Raw genomic sequence first — 16,956 nt, forward strand, 5'->3', positions numbered from 1 at the left:
AACTAAAAACAAGAGTTCTGCAGTTGGCTTGGATGTGTTTCTTGTTAAGACTTCCTACCCATCAATAACCGCACTGGCTGCTGAAGTGGCTGGATGGAAGCCCTCTACTCCCTCCGTGAGTTTGCGCCCTTTGTGCTGGTTTGTGTTTGCGTTCCACCGCAGGCCAGCGTGCAGGAGGCACAATGCAAGCTCGACTAGCAGATATTGCGTGCGGAGAGGACAAACCCGGACTCGGGACAGAACTTTGGCGTGGAGCAAAGCGTGGACATGCCAAAAAGGGGCTTGAGCCAGTCCTCGTTAGTATAGTGGACAGTATCTCCGCCTGTCACGCGGAAGACCGGGGTTCGATTCCCCGACGGGGAGTTTCCTTTTAGATCACCTGCTGATCTTTCGGCGACAAAAAGGAAAAAAACAGCTGCGCTAAGCGTGGGCTTGCGTCAAGCTGAGGCTACGCTTACCTTAACTTTACTCCTTTTTGCGTGTGTCTGATATTTTGACTGAGTACACTTTGATTTTGATACTGAGTAGAGTTGGATTTTGATTCTGAGCACAGTTTGATATGTAAACGGTAGCAGGGGGAACGACACAAAAGAAGACCGGGTTCTAATTTCTGCCGTGACCCGGATTCGAACCGGGGTTGCTGCGGCCACAACGCAGAGTACTAACCTCTATACGATCACGGCTGCTTGGTTTGCTTAGTGCCTCCTTGTTGGACTGAGAGTCTCTTCACCTCCCTTAGACCCTTGAAGCTCAAGCCATGTTCTGCCTTGTGTTTCCACAGGCCTCAAATGTGCTTGTTTTTCTGCTCCATATCTCATCCTAGATCCCGAAAACGAGTCGGTTTTGTTACTTGTGTCACTGTGTTCCTGCCAAAACTGGCGCCGTGGCTTAGTTGGTTAAAGTGCCTGTCTTGTAAACAGGAGATCCTGGGTTCGAATCCCAGCGGTGCCTGATTTGAGTTCTTTGAAACACCCTGCTGACAGTAGTGAACTCCTGAATCTTTAGCCTGAACTGAGGGTCAGGGTGAAGTCAGAAGCAGGAGGGCTGAAACTGAAATGAGCTGAAACTCAGAGGCTCAACAGATAAGGAGTTTAGGAGCTTCTCCAGGTTTCTGAAGGTACCATTGGCAGTATCTACAATGGACAGAGCCTCCTTCTCCTGTTAGCTTGTGAAAAATAACACGCCCATTACAAACTGAGACTCATTGGCCCACTGGTGTTCCTTGTGGAAACTCAGTGGGGTCACAGTCTCAAACCATTGTATGTCAGGCATGACTGCTTGGGGCAATCAACAGCAGAAGTGGAAGTTTCTATGAAGTTGTTGCTGAGCAATGTCCTAATGTGTTGTTCAACAGACATTGTAAGAAAAGCACACTATAGATTTTGACGGCCATAGCGTTATGTGTCTCTGTGGCGCAATCGGCCAGCGCGCTCGGCTGTTAACCGAGAGGATGGTGGTTCGAGCCCACCCAGGGACGTTCAAAAAATTGGTCCTCCTCTGAAGAACAACCTTTAGGCATTGTCTATCAATCTTGGTAATATACTAGTTGGTGCTACCATGTCCAATTTCACCTCCCTTAGACCCTTGAAGCTCAAGCCACGTTCTGCCTTGTGTTTCCACAGGCCTCAAATGTGCTTGCTTTTCTGCTCCATATCTCTTCCTAGATCCCGAAAATGAGTCGGTTTTGTTTGTTGTGTCACTTTGCTCTGGCAAAACCTGGCGCCGTGGCTTAGTTGGTTAAAGTGCCTGTCTAGTAAACAGGAGATCCTGGGTTCAAATCCCAGCGGTGCCTGCTTTAGTTCTTTGAAACACCCTGCTGACAGTGGTGAACTCCTAAATCTTTAGCCTGAACTCCACTAATGGTCAGAACCAGATCCTCTTCCACTGAAGTGAGCTGTGGTCAAATAAATCAGGAGTTTAGCAGCTTGAAGTAGGAAACTCCTGAATCTTTAGCCTGAACTGATGGTCACAGTGAAGTCAGAACCAGATCCTCTTCCACTGAACCCAGCTGGAACTCCGAGGCTCAATAAATCAGGAGTTTAGGAGCGTCTCCAGGTTTCTGCAGGTGCCATTGACAGTATATACAATGGACAGAGCTCCCTGGATAACCCTAATGGTGTGATTTAGGACTCCCCTGAAGTCCACACAAAAGTGGAGAGTGCCATCCTTCTCAGGGGTCTCAACCAGTCAGGAGAGCAGAACTAGATGATTCTATGAAGCTGTTGCTGAGCAATGTCTAAATTTGTTGTTCAACCGACATTGTAAGAAAAGCACACTATACATTTTGACAGGTTTAGCTGAATTTGTCTCTGTGGCGCAATCGGCCAGCGCGCTCGGCTGTTAACCGAGAGGATGGTGGTTCGAGCCCACCCAGGGACGCTCATAAATTGTTCCTCTGAAGTACAGTTTTTAGGCATTGTCTATCAATAATATAGGTAATATACTAGTTGGTGCTACCTTGTCCAATTTCACCTCGCGTTAGACCCTTGAAGCTCAAGCCATGTTCTGCCTTGGGTTTCCACAGGCCTCAAATGTGCTTTTTTTTTTTTCTGCTGACGCACAACGCAGAGTACTAACCTCTATACGATCACGGCTGCTTGGTTTACTTAGTGCCTCCTTGTTGGACTGAGTGTCTCCACGTCGTGACAGCGCAGTGCGGAGAGGACAAACCCGGACTCGGGACAGAACTTTGGCGTGGAGCAACGCGTGGACATGCCAAAAGAGGCTTGAGCCAGTCCTCGTTAGTATAGTGGACAGTATCTCCGCCTGTCACGCGGAAGACCGGGGTTCGATTCCCTGACGGGGAGTTGCCTTTTAGATCACCTGCTGATCTTTCGGCGACAAAAAGGAAAAAAACACAGCTGCGCTAAGCGTGGGCTTGCGTCAAGCTGAGGCTACGCTTACCTTAACTTTACTCCTTTTTGCGTGTGTCTGATATTTTGACTGAGTACACTTTGATTTTGATACTGAGTAGAGTTGGATTTTGATTCTGAGCACAGTTTGATATGTAAACGGTAGCAGGGGGAATGACACAAAAGAAGACCGGGTTCTAATTTCTGCCGTGACCCGGATTCGAACCGGGGTTGCTGCGGCCACAACGCAGAGTACTAACCTCTATACGATCACGGCTGCTTGGTTTGCTTAGTGCCTCCTTGTTGGACTGAGAGTCTCTTCACCTCCCTTAGACCCTTGAAGCTCAAGCCATGTTCTGCCTTGTGTTTCCACAGGCCTCAAATGTGCTTGTTTTTCTGCTCCATATCTCATCCTAGATCCCGAAAACGAGTCGGTTTTCTTACTTGTGTCACTGTGTTCCTGCCAAAACTGGCGCCGTGGCTTAGTTGGTTAAAGTGCCTGTCTTGTAAACAGGAGATCCTGGGTTCGAATCCCAGCGGTGCCTGATTTGAGTTCTTTGAAACACTCTGCTGACAGTAGTGAACTCCTGAATCTTTAGCCTGAACTGAGGGTCAGGGTGAAGTCAGAAGCAGGAGGGCTGAAACTGAAACGAGCTGAAACTCAGAGGCTCAACAGATAAGGAGTTTAGGAGCTTCTCCAGGTTTCTGAAGGTACCATTGGCAGTATCTACAATGGACAGAGCCTCCTTCTCCTCCTAGCTTGTGAAAAATAACACGCCCATTACAAACTGAGACTCATTGGCCCACTGGTGTTCCTTGTGGAAACTCAGTGGGGTCACAGTCTCAAACCATTGTATGTCAGGCATGACTGCTTGGGGCAATCAACAGCAGAAGTGGAAGTTTCTATGAAGTTGTTGCTGAGCAATGTCCTAATGTGTTGTTCAACAGACATTGTAAGAAAAGCACACTATACATTTTGACGGCCGTAGCGTTATGTGTCTCTGTGGCGCAATCGGCCAGCGCGCTCGGCTGTTAACCGAGAGGATGGTGGTTCGAGCCCACCCAGGGACGTTCAAAAAATTGGTCCTCCTCTGAAGAACAACCTTTAGGCATTGTCTATCAATCTTGGTAATATACTAGTTGGTGCTACCATGTCCAATTTCACCTCCCTTAGACCCTTGATGCTCAAGCCACGTTCTGCCTTGTGTTTCCACAGGCCTCAAATGTGCTTGCTTTTCTGCTCCATATCTCTTCCTAGATCCCGAAAATGAGTCGGTTTTGTTTGTTGTGTCACTTTGCTCTGGCAAAACCTGGCGCCGTGGCTTAGTTGGTTAAAGTGCCTGTCTAGTAAACAGGAGATCCTGGGTTCGAATCCCAGCGGTGCCTGCTTTAGTTCTTTGAAACACCCTGCTGACAGTGGTGAACTCCTAAATCTTTAGCCTGAACTCCACTAATGGTCAGAACCAGATCCTCTTCCACTGAAGTCAGCTGTAGTCAAATAAATCAGGAGTTTAGCAGCTTGAAGTAGGAAACTCCTGAATCTTTAGCCTGAACTGATGGTCACAGTGAAGTCAGAACCAGATCCTCTTCCACTGAACCCAGCTGGAACTCCGAGGCTCAATAAATCAGGAGTTTAGGAGCTTCTCCAGGTTGCTGCAGGTGCCATTGACAGTATATACAATGGACAGAGCTCCCTGGATAACCCTAATGGTGTGATTTAGGACTCCCCTGAAGTCCACACAAAAGTGGAGAGTGCCATCCTTCTCAGGGGTCTCAACCAGTCAGGAGAGCAGAACTAGATGATTCTATGAAGCTGTTGCTGAGCAATGTCTAAATTTGTTGTTCAACCGACATTGTAAGAAAAGCACACTATACATTTTGACGGGTTCAGCTGAATTTGTCTCTGTGGCGCAATCGGCCAGCGCGCTCGGCTGTTAACCGAGAGGATGGTGGTTCGAGCCCACCCGGGGACGCTCATAAATTGTTCCTCTGAAGTACAGTTTTTAGGCATTGTCTATCAATAATATAGGTAATATACTAGTTGGTGCTACCTTGTCCAATTTCACCTCGCGTTAGACCCTTGAAGCTCAAGCCATGTTCTGCCTTGGGTTTCCACAGGCCTCAAATGTGCTTTTTTTTTTTTTTCTGCTGACGCACAACGCAGAGTACTAACCTCTATACGATCACGGCTGCTTGGTTTACTTAGTGCCTCCTTGTTGGACTGAGTGTCTCCACGTCGTGACAGCATAGTTTGAGCTTTGACTATCGAGGAACCACTGTTTTATCTGTAAGGGATTCCTAAATGATGTGTTACAAAGGCTAGTCAAGTTTCACCGAAGGTTCATCCATCCATCATTCTGTGTTTTCTTCGGCAACAAATTTCCAAAGAAAGATCATTAGCACCTACCACTACAAACAAAAGAGCCTTCACTGGTTCTAGGTGCTTTTGGGACGTGTACATGGCTGTGACTGAAAATGCTTCTAGTACATGCTGAAAGGCCACTATCTTTCCAAAGAAAGCTAATTAGCGCCTAACACAACCAACAAAAGGCCCTGGATGAGGGTATTGACTGAAAGCGAGCAGGTCCAAAGGCTTCTAGTACATATCGTAACCCCTTGGGGTTAGCGTTTGAACCTTTACAGGTTTTCAGTACATGGTATGTATGCGTACGTAATTAACAAGCTAAAGCCTTCCGCGAGCTAGCCAGGAGTCGAACCTAGAATCTTCTGATCCGTAGTCAGACGCGTTACCCATTGCGCCACTAGCCCTCCACGGGGCATGCTGGACAGATCAGCCAGCCATATCAGTAGGAAGAAAAACTAAAAACAAGAGTTCTGCAGTTGGCTTGGATGTGTTTCTTGTTAAGACTTCCTACCCATCAATAACCGCACTGGCTGCTGAAGTGGCTGGATGGAAGCCCTCTACTCCCTCCGTGAGTTTGCGCCCTTTGTGCTGGTTTGTGTTTGCGTTCCACCGCAGGCCAGCGTGCAGGAGGCACAATGCAAGCTCGACTAGCAGATATTGCGTGCGGAGAGGACAAACCCGGACTCGGGACAGAACTTTGGCGTGGAGCAAAGCGTGGACATGCCAAAAAGGGGCTTGAGCCAGTCCTCGTTAGTATAGTGGACAGTATCTCCGCCTGTCACATGGAAGACCGGGGTTCGATTCCCCGACGGGGAGTTTCCTTTTAGATCACCTGCTGATCTTTCGGTGACAAAAAGGAAAAAAACACAGCTGCGCTAAGCGTGGGCTTGCGTCAAGCTGAGGCTACGCTTACCTTAACTTTACTCCTTTTTGCGTGTGTCTGATATTTTGACTGAGTACACTTTGATTTTGATACTGAGTAGAGTTGGATTTTGATTCTGAGCACAGTTTGATATGTAAACGGTAGCAGGGGGAATGACACAAAAGAAGACCGGGTTCTAATTTCTGCCGTGACCCGGATTCGAACCGGGGTTGCTGCGGCCACAACGCAGAGTACTAACCTCTATACGATCACGGCTGCTTGGTTTGCTTAGTGCCTCCTTGTTGGACTGAGAGTCTCTTCACCTCCCTTAGACCCTTGAAGCTCAAGCCATGTTCTGCCTTGTGTTTCCACAGGCCTCAAATGTGCTTGTTTTTCTGCTCCATATCTCATCCTAGATCCCGAAAACGAGTCGGTTTTCTTACTTGTGTCACATTCGGTTTTCTTACTTGTGTCACTGTGTTCCTGCCAAAACTGGCGCCGTGGCTTAGTTGGTTAAAGTGCCTGTCTTGTAAACAGGAGATCCTGGGTTCGAATCCCAGCGGTGCCTGATTTGAGTTCTTTGAAACACTCTGCTGACAGTAGTGAACTCCTGAATCTTTAGCCTGAACTGAGGGTCAGGGTGAAGTCAGAAGCAGGAGGGCTGAAACTGAAACGAGCTGAAACTCAGAGGCTCAACAGATAAGGAGTTTAGGAGCTTCTCCAGGTTTCTGAAGGTACCATTGGCAGTATCTACAATGGACAGAGCCTCCTTCTCCTCCTAGCTTGTGAAAAATAACACGCCCATTACAAACTGAGACTCATTGGCCCACTGGTGTTCCTTGTGGAAACTCAGTGGGGTCACAGTCTCAAACCATTGTATGTCAGGCATGACTGCTTGGGGCAATCAACAGCAGAAGTGGAAGTTTCTATGAAGTTGTTGCTGAGCAATGTCCTAATGTGTTGTTCAACAGACATTGTAAGAAAAGCACACTATACATTTTGACGGCCATAGCGTTATGTGTCTCTGTGGCGCAATCGGCCAGCGCGCTCGGCTGTTAACCGAGAGGATGGTGGTTCGAGCCCACCCAGGGACGTTCAAAAAATTGGTCCTCCTCTGAAGAACAACCTTTAGGCATTGTCTATCAATCTTGGTAATATACTAGTTGGTGCTACCATGTCCAATTTCACCTCCCTTAGACCCTTGAAGCTCAAGCCACGTTCTGCCTTGTGTTTCCACAGGCCTCAAATGTGCTTGCTTTTCTGCTCCATATCTCTTCCTAGATCCCGAAAATGAGTCGGTTTTGTTTGTTGTGTCACTTTGCTCTGGCAAAACCTGGCGCCGTGGTTTAGTTGGTTAAAGTGCCTGTCTAGTAAACAGGAGATCCTGGTTTCGAATCCCAGCGGTGCCTGCTTTAGTTCTTTGAAACACCCTGCTGACAGTGGTGAACTCCTAAATCTTTAGCCTGAACTCCACTAATGGTCAGAACCAGATCCTCTTCCACTGAAGTCAGCTGTAGTCAAATAAATCAGGAGTTTAGCAGCTTGAAGTAGGAAACTCCTGAATCTTTAGCCTGAACTGATGGTCACAGTGAAGTCAGAACCAGATCCTCTTCCACTGAACCCAGCTGGAACTCCGAGGCTCAATAAATCAGGAGTTTAGGAGCTTCTCCAGGTTGCTGCAGGTGCCATTGACAGTATATACAATGGACAGAGCTCCCTGGATAACCCTAATGGTGTGATTTAGGACTCCCCTGAAGTCCACACAAAAGTGGAGAGTGCCATCCTTCTCAGGGGTCTCAACCAGTCAGGAGAGCAGAACTAGATGATTCTATGAAGCTGTTGCTGAGCAATGTCTAAATTTGTTGTTCAACCGACATTGTGAGAAAAGCACACTATACATTTTGACGGGTTCAGCTGAATTTGTCTCTGTGGCGCAATCGGCCAGCGCGCTCGGCTGTTAACCGAGAGGATGGTGGTTCGAGCCCACCCAGGGACACTCATAAATTGTTCCTCTGAAGTACGGTTTTTAGGCATTGTCTATCAATAATATAGGTAATATACTAGTTGGTGCTACCTTGTCCAATTTCACCTCGCGTTAGACCCTTGAAGCTCAAGCCATGTTCTGCCTTGGGTTTCCACAGGCCTCAAATGTGCTTTTTTTTTTTTTTCTGCTGACGCACAACGCAGAGTACTAACCTCTATACGATCACGGCTGCTTGGTTTACTTAGTGCCTCCTTGTTGGACTGAGTGTCTCCACGTCGTGACAGCATAGTTTGAGCTTTGACTATCGAGGAACCACTGTTTTATCTGTAAGGGATTCCTAAATGATGTGTTACAAAGGCTAGTCAAGTTTCACCGAAGGTTCATCCATCCATCATTCTGTGTTTTCTTCGGCAACAAATTTCCAAAGAAAGATCATTAGCACCTACCACTACAAACAAAAGAGCCTTCACTGGTTCTAGGTGCTTTTGGGACATGTACATGGCTGTGACTGAAAATGCTTCTAGTACATGCTGAAAGGCCACTATCTTTCCAAAGAAAGCTAATTAGCGCCTAACACAACCAACAAAAGGCCCTGGATGAGGGTATTGACTGAAAGCGAGCAGGTCCAAAGGCTTCTAGTATATATCGTAACCCCTTGGGGTTAGCGTTTGAACCTTTACAGGTTTTCAGTACATGGTATGTATGCGTACGTAATTAACAAGCTAAAGCCTTCCTCGAGCTAGCCAGGAGTCGAACCTAGAATCTTCTGATCCGTAGTCAGACGCGTTATCCATTGCGCCACTAGCCCTCCACGGGGCATGCTGGACAGATCAGCCAGCCAGATCAGTAGGAAGAAAAACTAAAAACAAGAGTTCTGCAGTTGGCTTGGATGTGTTTCTTGTTAAGACTTCCTACCCATCAATAACCGCACTGGCTGCTGAAGTGGCTGGATGGAAGCCCTCTACTCCCTCCGTGAGTTTGCGCCCTTTGTGCTGGTTTGTGTTTGCGTTCCACCGCAGGCCAGCGTGCAGGAGGCACAATGCAAGCTCGACTAGCAGATATTGCGTGCGGAGAGGACAAACCCGGACTCGGGACAGAACTTTGGCGTGGAGCAACGCGTGGACATGCCAAAAAGAGGCTTGAGCCAGTCCTCGTTAGTATAGTGGACAGTATCTCCTCCTGTCACGCCGAAGACCGGGGTTCGATTCCCCGACGGGGAGTTTCCTTTTAGATCACCTGCTGATCTTTCGGCGACAAAAAGGAAAAAAACACAGCTGCGCTAAGCGTGGGCTTGCGTCAAGCTGAGGCTACGCTTACCTTAACTTTACTCCTTTTTGCGTGTGTCTGATATTTTGACTGAGTACACTTTGATTTTGATACTGAGTAGAGTTGGATTTTGATTCTGAGCACAGTTTGATATGTAAACGGTAGCACGGGGAACAACACAAAAGAAGACCGGGTTCTAATTTCTGCCGTGACCCGGATTCGAACCGGGGTTGCTGCGGCCACAACGCAGAGTACTAACCTCTATACGATCACGGCTGCTTGGTTTGCTTAGTGCCTCCTTGTTGGACTGAGAGTCTCTTCACCTCCCTTAGACCCTTGAAGCTCAAGCCATGTTCTGCCTTGTGTTTCCACAGGCCTCAAATGTGCTTGTTTTTCTGCTCCATATCTCATCCTAGATCCCGAAAACGAGTCGGTTTTGTTACTTGTGTCACTGTGTTCCTGCCAAAACTGGCGCCGTGGCTTAGTTAGTTAAAGTGCCTGTCTTGTAAACAGGAGATCCTGGGTTCGAATCCCAGCGGTGCCTGATTTGAGTTCTTTGAAACACCGTGCTGACAGTAGTGAACTCCTGAATCTTTAGCCTGAACTGAGGGTCAGGGTGAAGTCAGAAGCAGGAGGGCTGAAACTGAAACGAGCTGAAACTCAGAGGCTCAACAGATAAGGAGTTTAGGAGCTTCTCCAGGTTTCTGAAGGTACCATTGGCAGTATCTACAATGGACAGAGCCTCCTTCTCCTCCTAGCTTGTGAAAAATAACACGCCCATTACAAACTGAGACTCATTGGCCCACTGGTGTTCCTTGTGGAAACTCAGTGGGGTCACAGTCTCAAACCATTGTATGTCAGGCATGACTGCTTGGGGCAATCAACAGCAGAAGTGGAAGTTTCTATGAAGTTGTTGCTGAGCAATGTCCTAATGTGTTGTTCAACAGACATTGTAAGAAAAGCACACTATACATTTTGACGGCCATAGCGTTATGTGTCTCTGTGGCGCAATCGGCCAGCGCGCTCGGCTGTTAACCGAGAGGATGGTGGTTCGAGCCCACCCAGGGACGTTCAAAAAATTGGTCCTCCTCTGAAGAACAACCTTTAGGCATTGTCTATCAATCTTGGTAATATACTAGTTGGTGCTACCATGTCCAATTTCACCTCCCTTAGACCCTTGAAGCTCAAGCCACGTTCTGCCTTGTGTTTCCACAGGCCTCAAATGTGCTTGCTTTTCTGCTCCATATCTCTTCCTAGATCCCGAAAATGAGTCGGTTTTGTTTGTTGTGTCACTTTGCCCTGGCAAAACCTGGCGCCGTGGCTTAGTTGGTTAAAGTGCCTGTCTAGTAAACAGGAGATCCTGGGTTCAAATCCCAGCGGTGCCTGCTTTAGTTCTTTGAAACACCCTGCTGACAGTGGTGAACTCCTAAATCTTTAGCCTGAACTCCACTAATGGTCAGAACCAGATCCTCTTCCACTGAAGTCAGCTGTAGTCAAATAAATCAGGAGTTTAGCAGCTTGAAGTAGGAAACTCCTGAATCTTTAGCCTGAACTGATGGTCACAGTGAAGTCAGAACCAGATCCTCTTCCACTGAACCCAGCTGGAACTCCGAGGCTCAATAAATCAGGAGTTTAGGAGCTTCTCCAGGTTTCTGCAGGTGCCATTGACAGTATATACAATGGACAGAGCTCCCTGGATAACCCTAATGGTGTGATTTAGGACTCCCCTGAAGTCCACACAAAAGTGGAGAGTGCCATCCTTCTCAGGGGTCTCAACCAGTCAGGAGAGCAGAACTAGATGATTCTATGAAGCTGTTGCTGAGCAATGTCTAAATTTGTTGTTCAACCGACATTGTAAGAAAGCACACTATACATTTTGACGGGTTGAGCTGAATTTGTCTCTGTGGCGCAATCGGCCAGCGCGCTCGGCTGTTAACCGAGAGGATGGTGGTTCGAGCCCACCCAGGGACACTCATAAATTGTTCCTCTGAAGTACAGTTTTTAGGCATTGTCTATCAATAATATAGGTAATATACTAGTTGGTGCTACCGTGTCCAATTTCACCTCGCGTTAGACCCTTGAAGCTCAAGCCATGTTCTGCCTTGGGTTTCCACAGGCCTCAAATGTGCTTTTTTTTTTTTTTCTGCTGACGCACAACGCAGAGTACTAACCTCTATACGATCACGGCTGCTTGGTTTACTTAGTGCCTCCTTGTTGGACTGAGTGTCTCCACGTCGTGACAGCATAGTTTGAGCTTTGACTATCGAGGAACCACTGTTTTATCTGTAAGGGATTCCTAAATGATGTGTTACAAAGGCTAGTCAAGTTTCACCGAAGGTTCATCCATCCATGGAATGGCGCCGGCGACAACGGCAGCCTGTCATGGCAGCTCCTTTCATTGTTGTAGTTTTAGTGTGTTTTCAGTGTGTTTTTGCTATTTTGAACTCTTTTCTTACTTTCTTACTACTTTGTTCATGTCGCCTAAATACTTTTTTGGCGTTTTTGAGCACTTTTTATTTTTTGTTTACGCTGGTCTCCATGGCGACGGGGAGTCGCATTGTTTTCACCCGCGACCAGATGATCGCCCTGAGGCCCCCTAGCATCCTGACTGGAGAGAGAGCCTCCATACCGGAGGAGCTGAGGAGGAGACGGTGAGGCTGCAGAGCGGGGGTTAAACGGAGGATGAAGAAGAGGAGCTTTAAACTCTACATCCCTGCAATCATCGAGCAGATACCGGACTCCATCGTCACCATTCCCGGCTTCCAGACGGTTCGAGCCGACAGGGACACCACCGCGACCGGCATGAAGAAAGGAGGGGGACTGTCCGTGCTCATAAACAACAGGTGGTGTAACGCCGGGCACTCTGTGTGAAAGAGCGTCTGCAGCCCGGACATCGAGCTCATCGCTGTCGGACTTCGTCCGTGTTGTCTGCCACGGGAACTTTTCCAGTGCCATCACTGTCTATATTCCTCACAGTGGTCTTCATCATCACCATCACTGTTTACATTTATGATGTCCTATTTATTCTCCTGTACAGCACTTTGGTCAACTTTGGTTGTTTTTAAAGTGCTTAACAAATAAAGTTGGATTGGATTGGATTGGATCCATCATTCTGTGTTTACTTCGGCAACAAATTTCCAAAGAAAGATCATTAGCACCTACCACTACAAACAAAAGAGCCTTCACTGGTTCTAGGTGCTTTTGGGACATGTACATGGCTGTGACTGAAAATGCTTCTAGTACATGCTGAAAGGCCACTATCTTTCCAAAGAAAGCTAATTAGCGCCTAACACAACCAACAAAAGGCCCTGGATGAGGGTATTGACTGAAAGCGAGCAGGTCCAAAGGCTTCTAGTATATATCGTAACCCCTTGGGGTTAGCGTTTGAACCTTTACAGGTTTTCAGTACACGGTTTGTATGCGTACCTTGAATGTGAGTGATATTTATGAATTCATATGAGTATGAGCATTTACAGAATTTCAGTCCACCAACTGACCTTAGCTAACATTACGTTCTCGGTCGCTGAGAGCTTGATTGACAGCCTGGTGGTAGCAACTGGTGATTCAACACATGGCTCATTTGAATATTAAATTTAGCCATGTGTTGATAGGTCATAACAGGAAAGGGAACTTTCATTGTATTAATAGTGAAAAGAGCGCTAACGCTAATCGCTAGCCAAGCGCTAATCGCTAGCTAAGTGCTAGCTTTGGTTAATGTGTTTAATTGTATTATTCACCTGAAGGAGTGCTAATGTCAATTCTAAGCCAATTGTTAGTTTGGTTGAGGAACAGCTCATAGCAGGGTAAAATATTTAAGGTGTATTGCACTTTTATTTTGTGTTAATATTAAAATCATTCAGCTTTAAATTGTTTGCTTGTTAGCCACGGTTAGCAACCAACCAGTCTCGCGTGTAGTTGTTGTTGTTATACGTCATCTAGCGCGCGCCGGTAAACGTCCCATACTGCGTTCATGCAGGCTCAGAAATGCTGAAGCCTACAGAACAAACATCGGTTATAAAAACCTGATACCGATAATTCCCGATATTACATTTTTTGTGAATATCGGCCGATATTATCGGAGGGTCGGTATTATCGGACATCCCTAATTATGATATATTTTTATTATGTTTATTTTTTCAGATTTGAGCTCTCTAGCTTTTTAGAAACACTTTTACATTTTTAGAATTAGCAGGACATTAGCTGTCCTGCTAATTCTAAACGTCCGCTCGATGCACAAAAACCAACACACACACACACACACACACACACACACACACACACACACACACACAGCTGGGCACGCGCTACCCTGCGCTGCTCTGTCGTCACGGCTGGCTCGCGCCTGCCCTTGTTTGATCTTTGATCCGGGAACTCTCGTCTGACGTCACTGTGAATCCTGATACATCCTAATAAAACAAAACGTAATTTAATTCCCCAAAAATAAATAAATAAATTTTATTAAACCCAAATGAAAAAATAGGTTGTTGAAGTTTTAAATAATTTGTTCAGAATTTTTCTATTTTTGCTTTCATTTCAGTTTATTAATCATCATATATTTTATAGTCTTAGACTTTTATTATATTTTATATATATATATATATATATATATACATTTGTAATTTTATTTCTAGATATATTTTTAGATATTGTAATATAATTATTATACTATTAATATAATAGTCTATTCTTTTATGTTGTGTGAGCACCTTGAGCAGCTGTAACAAACACGTCTCCCCCCAGAGATCAATAAAGTATTAGTCAATAAAGTTCTGATTCTGATATAATATACTTGTCCCCCCCCTTTTATTTCTGTTGTTGTTTTGTAAATTCTCGTTATCCACTTGTGTTAAATAAAGCAAAAGAAACACCATCATAAGCCAAAGTATGCCTCCAAATAATTATTAATGATGCCCAAAGTGTAAAGATTTGATGTTAGTTTAAAAAACTAATTTTGATAATCTTTTTTTAATAAAGAAGATGCATTTAAGTAACTTCATTCAGATAAATACTGTTCACACAGTTTAAATAAGTTCAGAGTGTAACTTTAATTAACTGAATGGAATTAGTACAATTAACTTAATATACCCAAGTTACCTTAACTATAAATTCTTGAGTCACTTTTACTCAACTCAAATATATTTTTTCATGTTTAAATAGTTTGAGTTAATAAACGGTTTAAGGTTTTACGGTGTATTTACTGTCATTGTTTACAACGCAGCGGAAGCTTCTGATATGAATTAAAAAACTATGAATAAATTTTAATGTGTAAATATGGAAGCGTATTGCATTCACTTGAACAAAAACAAAACTGGTTTTTCTGAGTAATTTATTTTTTGTTATTTTTTCTGACAAATTTTTTCCCCCCTGTTTTTCGGTGTAATTTATTTTCTTAATCATCGAGATACTTCGAACTCCCGTGAGAACCTCCAACCTGCAGTGACTCCCATGGACCTATGGTGACTCCTGCCCGCACATACATGCCCCATCTTCAGCTATCAAGTCCTCAGGTTCCTGCGTAGAGTCGACAAACTAATGATAATACCATCTATATGACTCAAAGACAGGACTATCTCCCAGTGTCTGAAACCAGATCAAAGTAAAACTTGATTGAACTAAACAAGCCGGTCATGTTCGTTTCTGTTAAATCGAGCTCTCAATAAAGGAATGAATGCGTCCATTGTTTCAAATGCTCTCTAAACTCAGAAAAAATATTAGTCCGAAAAACAGAAAAATAAAAATTATTCTGAAAATCAGAAATAAAAATCAAACCAAAAAATAAATTTTCAAGTGAATGCAATACGCTTCTGTATGTAAATTGTTTTTAATTTTACATATTTAATTTCTTCAGAGTGCATTTGATAGTTTTAGATGATGATAATAAACCTGTGTGTGTGTGTGTGTGTGTGTGTGTGTGTGTGTGTGTGTTTGTAGGGTTGCAGCAGGGTTCAGGCCACCGCTCGGTGCTTCTGTGCAGATGTTTATTTTTTATTTTTTTTATAGTCTCTTTTATCCAGACTTATATATATATATATATATATATATATATTTGTGTGTAACAGTAAACGAACATATAAAATACAAAGGGAAATAAAGCTTCTTACTTTTTTTTTACTGTTGAATTTACATTTATGAATGTCAACAGAATTAATACATTTATAACGAAGTACATATTTTCTTTACTTTGACTTCTATAAAGTCAAAGGCAAAGTCTTTTTTTTTTTTTTTTAACTCTTATTGAAAAAGTACAAAAAATAAACAATAAACAATTCTGGCACTTTTCATAGTACATACATCTCACCAGTGTGAAGAGAATGTCAGGTGAACATTAGTGCAAGCCAACTCACAATAACAACAAGCACGTTAGTGCTTCAATACAATAAATTCGGAGCAATTGAAATAAAATGAAAATAAAAATCTCAAAATAAATAGTCAAAAATAAAATATATATAAAATAGAATAAACATTGCTTTAATAAGGGGATTCAAATCAGTTTTAACTATCCATTACAGTGGGAAAGTTCTTTAAGTTATCATATAATGTTTGTGCCTTCACTTCTGTTAGAAGTTTTAGAGATTTCATAGACAAAGGATTACGTCACAGTTCATACCGAGAGTGACATCATCTCTAGAGACAGCAGCGGGAAATAAAACCATTAGTTTGATCCGACTGTGAATGTTAACCCATAATGTTTGTACTGTAATAATAATAATATATTATAATAATAATATATTATTATTACAGTAATAATGACTGTGAATGTTTGTACTATAATAATAATAATATATTATAATAATAATATATTATAATATATTATTATTATAATAATAATATATTATTATTATAATAATAATATATTATAATAATAATATATTATAATAATATATTATTATAATATATTATAATAATATATTATAATAATAATGTATTATTATTACAGTAATAATACATTATTATTACTGTAATAATAATAATATATTATATTATAATGACTGTGAATGTTTGTACTGTAATAATAATAATAATATATTATTATTACAGTAATAATAATATATTATTACTGTAATAATGACTGTGAATGTTTGTACTATAATAATAATAATAATAATAATAATAATATATTATAATAATATATTATAATTATAATATATTATTATTACAATAATGATAATATATTATATTATAATGACTGTGAATGTTTGTACTGTAACACACGAGGAGAAGATTATGGTCTTTATATGGTCAGCTTGTGACGCGCGTTCCGGCGACGTCATCAGTGCGCGCCGCAGGGAGGAAGCGTGGGACGACGTGACGGATCATCAGCGGCGCGACGAGTCTCCACGTGAGAAGTCAGAGTGAACATGGCGTCGGATCCGGAGCCGGAGGTCCAGTTCGCTCAGAGGTTGGCCTCCAACGAGAAACCCGTCCGGACCAGAGCGATGAAGAAGCTGAGGAAGTACCTCAACGTCCGGTCGCAGAGAGGTGAGCTCACCGGTCCTCGTTAGCCCCAGCTAGCACAGCCTGCTAACGTCTCCTGTAACTGCCCCATACTGCCCCATACTGCCCCTAACTGTCTCTAACTGCCCCAAACTGCCCCATACTGCCCCTAACTGCCTCTAACTGCCTCAGA

At 43.8% G+C, this 16,956-nt stretch overlaps 2 protein-coding genes and 24 non-coding genes across 37 annotated transcripts in view; 19 read left to right on the forward strand and 7 right to left on the reverse strand.

The window, feature by feature from the left end:
* ifngr2 (interferon gamma receptor 2) overlaps positions 1-16,956 on the reverse strand; it is a 139,032-nt gene that overhangs the window by 27,855 nt on the left and 94,221 nt on the right. The window contains exon 8 of one of the 11 annotated variants that reach the window (XM_051403002.1): positions 168-178. The exons of 8 other annotated variants lie outside the window; for them this stretch is intronic. The gene's annotated coding sequence lies outside the window, so the exon portion shown is untranslated. Of the gene's footprint in view, positions 1-167; positions 179-5,837; positions 5,849-9,087; positions 9,099-16,956 lie in introns of those variants that run through there. 2 more of the 11 variants (XM_051403003.1, XM_051403004.1) reach the window with 2 other exon arrangements.
* Positions 292-363, forward strand: trnad-guc (transfer RNA aspartic acid (anticodon GUC)). Its single transcript has one exon. It is a non-coding gene; the product is annotated as a tRNA-Asp (tRNA).
* Positions 612-683, reverse strand: trnah-gug (transfer RNA histidin (anticodon GUG)). Its single transcript has one exon. It is a non-coding gene; the product is annotated as a tRNA-His (tRNA).
* Positions 878-951, forward strand: trnat-ugu (transfer RNA threonine (anticodon UGU)). The gene has a single exon. It is a non-coding gene; the product is annotated as a tRNA-Thr (tRNA).
* Positions 1,404-1,477, forward strand: trnan-guu (transfer RNA asparagine (anticodon GUU)). The gene has a single exon. It is a non-coding gene; the product is annotated as a tRNA-Asn (tRNA).
* Positions 1,719-1,792, forward strand: trnat-agu (transfer RNA threonine (anticodon AGU)). Its single transcript has one exon. It is a non-coding gene; the product is annotated as a tRNA-Thr (tRNA).
* On the forward strand, positions 2,306-2,379 carry trnan-guu (transfer RNA asparagine (anticodon GUU)). Its single transcript has one exon. It is a non-coding gene; the product is annotated as a tRNA-Asn (tRNA).
* Positions 2,736-2,807, forward strand: trnad-guc (transfer RNA aspartic acid (anticodon GUC)). Its single transcript has one exon. It is a non-coding gene; the product is annotated as a tRNA-Asp (tRNA).
* Positions 3,058-3,129, reverse strand: trnah-gug (transfer RNA histidin (anticodon GUG)). Its single transcript has one exon. It is a non-coding gene; the product is annotated as a tRNA-His (tRNA).
* trnat-ugu (transfer RNA threonine (anticodon UGU)) lies at positions 3,324-3,397 on the forward strand. Its single transcript has one exon. It is a non-coding gene; the product is annotated as a tRNA-Thr (tRNA).
* trnan-guu (transfer RNA asparagine (anticodon GUU)) lies at positions 3,850-3,923 on the forward strand. The gene has a single exon. It is a non-coding gene; the product is annotated as a tRNA-Asn (tRNA).
* On the forward strand, positions 4,165-4,238 carry trnat-agu (transfer RNA threonine (anticodon AGU)). Its single transcript has one exon. It is a non-coding gene; the product is annotated as a tRNA-Thr (tRNA).
* Positions 4,752-4,825, forward strand: trnan-guu (transfer RNA asparagine (anticodon GUU)). Its single transcript has one exon. It is a non-coding gene; the product is annotated as a tRNA-Asn (tRNA).
* On the reverse strand, positions 5,549-5,621 carry trnar-acg (transfer RNA arginine (anticodon ACG)). Its single transcript has one exon. It is a non-coding gene; the product is annotated as a tRNA-Arg (tRNA).
* Positions 6,284-6,355, reverse strand: trnah-gug (transfer RNA histidin (anticodon GUG)). The gene has a single exon. It is a non-coding gene; the product is annotated as a tRNA-His (tRNA).
* trnat-ugu (transfer RNA threonine (anticodon UGU)) lies at positions 6,574-6,647 on the forward strand. Its single transcript has one exon. It is a non-coding gene; the product is annotated as a tRNA-Thr (tRNA).
* On the forward strand, positions 7,100-7,173 carry trnan-guu (transfer RNA asparagine (anticodon GUU)). Its single transcript has one exon. It is a non-coding gene; the product is annotated as a tRNA-Asn (tRNA).
* trnat-agu (transfer RNA threonine (anticodon AGU)) lies at positions 7,415-7,488 on the forward strand. Its single transcript has one exon. It is a non-coding gene; the product is annotated as a tRNA-Thr (tRNA).
* Positions 8,002-8,075, forward strand: trnan-guu (transfer RNA asparagine (anticodon GUU)). Its single transcript has one exon. It is a non-coding gene; the product is annotated as a tRNA-Asn (tRNA).
* Positions 8,799-8,871, reverse strand: trnar-acg (transfer RNA arginine (anticodon ACG)). Its single transcript has one exon. It is a non-coding gene; the product is annotated as a tRNA-Arg (tRNA).
* Positions 9,534-9,605, reverse strand: trnah-gug (transfer RNA histidin (anticodon GUG)). Its single transcript has one exon. It is a non-coding gene; the product is annotated as a tRNA-His (tRNA).
* Positions 9,800-9,873, forward strand: trnat-ugu (transfer RNA threonine (anticodon UGU)). The gene has a single exon. It is a non-coding gene; the product is annotated as a tRNA-Thr (tRNA).
* trnan-guu (transfer RNA asparagine (anticodon GUU)) lies at positions 10,326-10,399 on the forward strand. The gene has a single exon. It is a non-coding gene; the product is annotated as a tRNA-Asn (tRNA).
* Positions 10,641-10,714, forward strand: trnat-agu (transfer RNA threonine (anticodon AGU)). The gene has a single exon. It is a non-coding gene; the product is annotated as a tRNA-Thr (tRNA).
* Positions 11,227-11,300, forward strand: trnan-guu (transfer RNA asparagine (anticodon GUU)). Its single transcript has one exon. It is a non-coding gene; the product is annotated as a tRNA-Asn (tRNA).
* Positions 16,633-16,956, forward strand: part of LOC127365113 (ribosomal RNA processing protein 1 homolog B) — a 14,161-nt gene continuing 13,837 nt past the window's right edge. Inside the window, exon 1 of one of the 2 annotated variants that reach the window (XM_051402853.1) lies at positions 16,633-16,808. In XM_051402853.1, the coding sequence (XP_051258813.1) occupies positions 16,688-16,808 (121 nt within the window). In that variant the 5' untranslated portion in view covers positions 16,633-16,687. The remainder of the gene's footprint in view (positions 16,809-16,956) is intronic. The other variant, XM_051402851.1, reaches the window with a different exon arrangement.

Source organism: Dicentrarchus labrax, unplaced genomic scaffold (assembly GCF_905237075.1).
Source record: "Dicentrarchus labrax unplaced genomic scaffold, dlabrax2021, whole genome shotgun sequence".
Classification (NCBI taxonomy): Eukaryota; Metazoa; Chordata; class Actinopteri; family Moronidae; genus Dicentrarchus; species Dicentrarchus labrax.